This window comes from Sinocyclocheilus anshuiensis, unplaced genomic scaffold (genome assembly GCF_001515605.1).
Source record: "Sinocyclocheilus anshuiensis isolate Anshui unplaced genomic scaffold, SAMN03320099.WGS_v1.1 scaffold1328, whole genome shotgun sequence".
Taxonomy (NCBI): Eukaryota; Metazoa; Chordata; class Actinopteri; order Cypriniformes; family Cyprinidae; genus Sinocyclocheilus; species Sinocyclocheilus anshuiensis.
In genome coordinates, this window is record NW_015548192.1 from 931,120 (window position 1) to 935,809 (window position 4,690).

General features: G+C 36.3%; 1 protein-coding gene across 1 annotated transcript in view; it reads right to left on the bottom strand.

The window, feature by feature from the left end:
• Positions 1 to 1,652: 1,652 nt before the first annotated feature.
• The window catches only part of LOC107653105 (E3 ubiquitin-protein ligase TRIM39-like), a 6,337-nt gene continuing 3,299 nt past the window's right edge, over positions 1,653 to 4,690 (bottom strand). Inside the window, exons 2-6 of the mRNA XM_016439742.1 lie at positions 4,277 to 4,372; positions 3,780 to 4,010; positions 3,667 to 3,689; positions 3,410 to 3,528; positions 1,653 to 2,293 (exon numbers count right to left, since the gene is read on the bottom strand). Coding sequence (XP_016295228.1) covers positions 1,755 to 2,293; positions 3,410 to 3,528; positions 3,667 to 3,689; positions 3,780 to 4,010; positions 4,277 to 4,372 — 1,008 coding nt within the window. The 3' untranslated portion in view covers positions 1,653 to 1,754. The remainder of the gene's footprint in view (positions 2,294 to 3,409; positions 3,529 to 3,666; positions 3,690 to 3,779; positions 4,011 to 4,276; positions 4,373 to 4,690) is intronic.

The window sequence follows — 4,690 nt, forward strand, 5'->3', positions numbered from 1 at the left end:
TAAAGAGACTTCTGCGTGCTCGGGCGAGGGGAGCGAGTGTCTGCTTTCTCCAGAAACGTGTCATGGTCTGGGGTTGATGGGGCTGGACAGCTGGAGATGTCATCGGTGCTTTATTCACTCAGAGTTCACAGAGCTTCAGCACAAAGACCACATCAACAACAAGCATTAGATGCTCAAACTCCACGTCATATTGGGAGCTTCTTGTAGAACTTCTTGTCACCTTGTGCTAATTAGTCATTTATCAGATGCACTACCATTCAAAAGTATAGGGTCAGTCATTTTTTTGGAAAGAAATTAATACTTTTATTCAGCAAGGATGCATTAAATTGATCAAAAGTGACAGTAATAATGGCATTTATAATGTTACAACTGATTCCTATGTCATATAAATTCCTTAACTTTATATCCTGAAAAAAATGTATCACGGTTTCCACAAAAATATCAAGCAGCACAACTGTTTTCAACACTGGTAATAAATGTTTCTCGAGCAGCAAATCATCATATTAGGAGGATTTCTAAACGATAATGTGACACTGAGGACTAAAATAATGATGCTGAAATTTCAGCTTTGATCACAGGAATAAATGCATAGAAATTACAAAAAAATAAAACGTTATTTAAATTGTAATGACATTTTGCAATATTACTATTTTACTGTGTTTTGATCAAATAAATGCAGCCTTGAAAAGATTTTGTAAAGTCTTTTGCTTAGAGACTAAACAAAAACATTTAAAAAAATATTTCCCAAATGTCAGAATAGTAGCCTACTTTAAGACAAAGTGACTTTCATATAATGAAAAATCACATTTTAAATCACATTATTAAAAATTAAATAAATAAAAACTATGCACACACTATAAACTCAAAACCCCCCAAAACACCATTTATAGAAACTAATCTGCAAAAACAGCGCTAATATTTAAAAATATGATAACAATTTAAAATAAGAAATCAATCTATCTATCAGAAATCAATCTAACATGCTGATTCACTGCTCAAGAAACATTTTTTATTATCAATGTTGAAAACTTTTGCTGAATAATATTTTTGTGAAAACGTTCTTTTTTTTCAGATTTCTTTGATAAGCTCAAAAGAAAATAATTTACACTAAACATACTGCGACTTCAGATCAATTTAATGCATCCTTGCTGAATAAAAAAAAAATTGGATTTCCTTAAAGGGGTCATATGATGCTGCTAAAAAGAACATTATTTAAAGTAACATAAAAGTAACACCTTCTTTCTTTGCGTGCATATTTGGGCGGCGTTATGCAAAGCTTCCCACATAGTGAGGTAGATATGTGGGGGCGTGTTAGAACGAGCTGTTTTAGGTAGGTGTGGCTGACTCTGAACTTTTATAAAGAATATCTCTTTGGATTTGAGACTTTAGTCTTTGCAACTTTACAGATCTTCTTTATGCACCAAGAGCTTGTAACACTCCAAAGAGAAAGGAAAAAATGAAATTGCATCATATGACCCCTTTAAAAAACGGTAGTGTAGCCTATGCTTGTTATAAGGATAGTTCACCCAAAAATGAAAATTGTTACCTGAAAAAAATAAAGAAGCTATTGTCAACTGTTTGGTTCCCCACATTCTTCAAAATATCTTCTTTTGTGTTCAGCATAAGAAATTCGTACAGGTTGAGTAAATTATGTCAGAATTGTCATTTTTGGGTGAACTATCCCTTTAAGTCATTCTTGTACTACCTCAGTCCTTCCGGCTCAGAAAAGTGTCGATAATGAAATGTCTGTTGAGTTACTCCGTGTACACAGACACCTTCTCCGCTAAAATATGCAGCGGATGTCTTTTACATGTATTGGAGAAATACGGAAACACTTTTTCCGTAAACTTGTGCTTATACTTGTAAAGCAGAGAGTTGTCTCCGGCGTCCGAGAACATGACTCTGCCGGCCTCCCAGTCGAGCTGAACCCGAATCTTCTGAGGTTTCTTCTTGAGTGTCAGAGGAGCGCCTCTGGTGGCCGTCCGCGCGCAGTACTCTCCTCCGTACAGGCAGATGGTCCACATGCCGCGCTCGGGACTCGGCGGGAACCACTCTTTACGCTGCACGCTTTCTTTCACCACCCCCAGCGCCCACTCGCTGCAGTCGCCCACCTCCACGTCCCAGCTGTGCCGGCCGGAGCCCAAGCCCTCGGAGCCCAGGGCGCAGTCGTAGAAGCAGAAGCGCTCGGGGTTGTCCGGGACCTGCTGCTCTTCCTCCGTGTAGCGGATGGTGGTGAGGTCGTCGGACAGAGCCACGCAGACGTCTGCGGTGTTGGGGTCGAGGATCACGGGAGCTGAAGGTTTGACAGGTATTCAGAGTTTAGGCACTGGCAAGATCAGTTTTGAGGCAGTTGCAAGTGATTAAAACTGGATATTCATAAACAAAAATGTAAATGCTATTTTGTGAAATAATCAGGAGCTACACTGTAAAAAAACAAAAAAGATTATTGGAGTAGGTTTCACGTGAAAATACCATTCAGTCTTTCTACTTCAGCATATTATGTTTAATTTAATGTATCGCTTGCTATTTCTTTATAATTAATTGTGAAAAATTATTTTTACACTAAATATTTTTAGTGTATTTGCTACTTTTGAACATAAAATACAGCTGACACTGTTTTTTTATTTTATTTAATGGAAACTTTGATTTTATATATATTTTTTTTTTTTTTTTGTATTTTTAAAAAATGTATGTCATTTTATTTTATTATCAATTACAGATTTGCCCACATCAAAGAATGTTGTGATGTCTTGTAGTTCTGTAACAGAAAGATCAGTGTTTATAACATTTATTTATTTATTTTATGTGTTACTTGCCATTACTTTGTAATTAATTGTGGGGAAGTGGTGTAGAAACCAATTTTCTCTGTACTTGTTAATTTTGAACATACAATTTTACAGTCTAAACTTAATTTTTTTTAAAGGAAACTTTGAGTTAGTGTTGAGTATATATTTATTTTGATTGCATTGCATTGCATGTAATATCTAAATATTTAACCAAAGGAATATGAAGAATAGGAAGTTTCTTTCAGTCAATACTAAAATAATAGGAAGTATTCTTGATTTGCTTCTCTACCTTCAAAAATGGCATATCATCAATGTTCATGGCCTCTTCTGCTGCAGTAACATCTGAACATTAAATATTAGTTAACTGTTGAACTAATTTATTTTATTATTTTATTTAACTTTATTCCATTTCAGAATTACTCGCCACTAAAGGATGCATAAAGACTAGTCAAACCAGATACATGTCAAAAGTCTGGGTTTGTGAGACAAAGGGTACAGTGACAGTTGTAATCTATTTTTAATCATTCCTACTCCCTAATTTCTACATATTTCATTCAGAAACTAACCTTAATATATATATATATTTTCTATATAAAAAAACTGATGGCTTTCTTTGCTCTTACTGTACGTGACGGTGGTCTGCATCTTCTCCCACACTCTGAACTGGAGCGAGCCGATGTGTTTGGCCACATCAATCAAAGCTCCAGAGATTTCCACTGGATCCTGAACGGTGCAGTCCATCCTGGAACACAAACAGAAGCTTCCTCAGATGAACTTAGGTTCAGAACTTAGGTTCAGACTGCAGGCTGCTAAACTGCTAAACCAATCACTCTGCCTCGGTTTATTTAGTGTTAAATAACAGACAGACAGATCTTTTTACCGTTCTGAAGTCTTCTTGTAGTTCTGTAACAGATGGATATGCATGTTTAATCAAAGGAATATGACATTTCTTTTCATCACTACTATTAAAATAATGTAGACTTATTTTGCTACCTTCAGAAATGCCATGTCATCAGCGCTCATGGCCTCTTCTGTTGAACTAATGGCTTCTCTTAAGGTCATGATCTCATCTGTCAGTTTGTCCATCTTCTCCTTCATCTTCTGGCTCTTCTTCTCCTCTTCCTCACTCAGAGCTCTCAGCATGGAGATCTCCTCATCATGCAGGAACTGATGGAGCTTTTCAAAGTTCTCCTTTATCAGACGCACAGTGTTCTGGGCCTGTCTCTGTCCAGAGGGCGGAGAGACTCTCAGAAAATATTGCCACCTTGATGTGTTTGTGCAAAATGCTTAAAAATGTAGTTAGAGAGTAATTAAATAACTAATTACTGTAGTGCATATTCACATGAATAGTATCATGTCATGCTTACATTTTATGCATTAAATTCTCTTGAGTTCTAAAACGGTTCTGTTAAAACATGCAAAAGTCCCAAAACAGCCTGAATATCCTGTTAAAGTTGGCTTGCGTTGATCTTTTGACTCGGAGATGTTACCCTGATGTGTTCTGAAGTTTCCTGGCTGGTTTGCTTGGCTGTGTTTAACATCTCCAGTTTCTCCTGCAGGGGTCTGAGAGCTGCTCTCAACTCCCTCTGAGAACAAAGTGAGTTACTGTCAGTTCTCGCTGTTCATCTGAAACTACATCATGCAGAATAAAAACATAGTGATATAACAGAGCCAAAACTTACTGGGATTCAATCCTGCAATTTAGTGCCACTTTTTTATCTTTAGTTATAAAATAGTTATTTAGTTAATAATGGAAACGACTTGTAAAATTGCTGTGGAAAAAAAAGTATTACAATTTTGTTACTCAAAAATGATTTATTTATTTATATCACACATACAGTGGGTACGGAAAGTATTCAGACCCCCTTAAATTTTTCACTCTTTGTTATATTGCAGCCATTTGC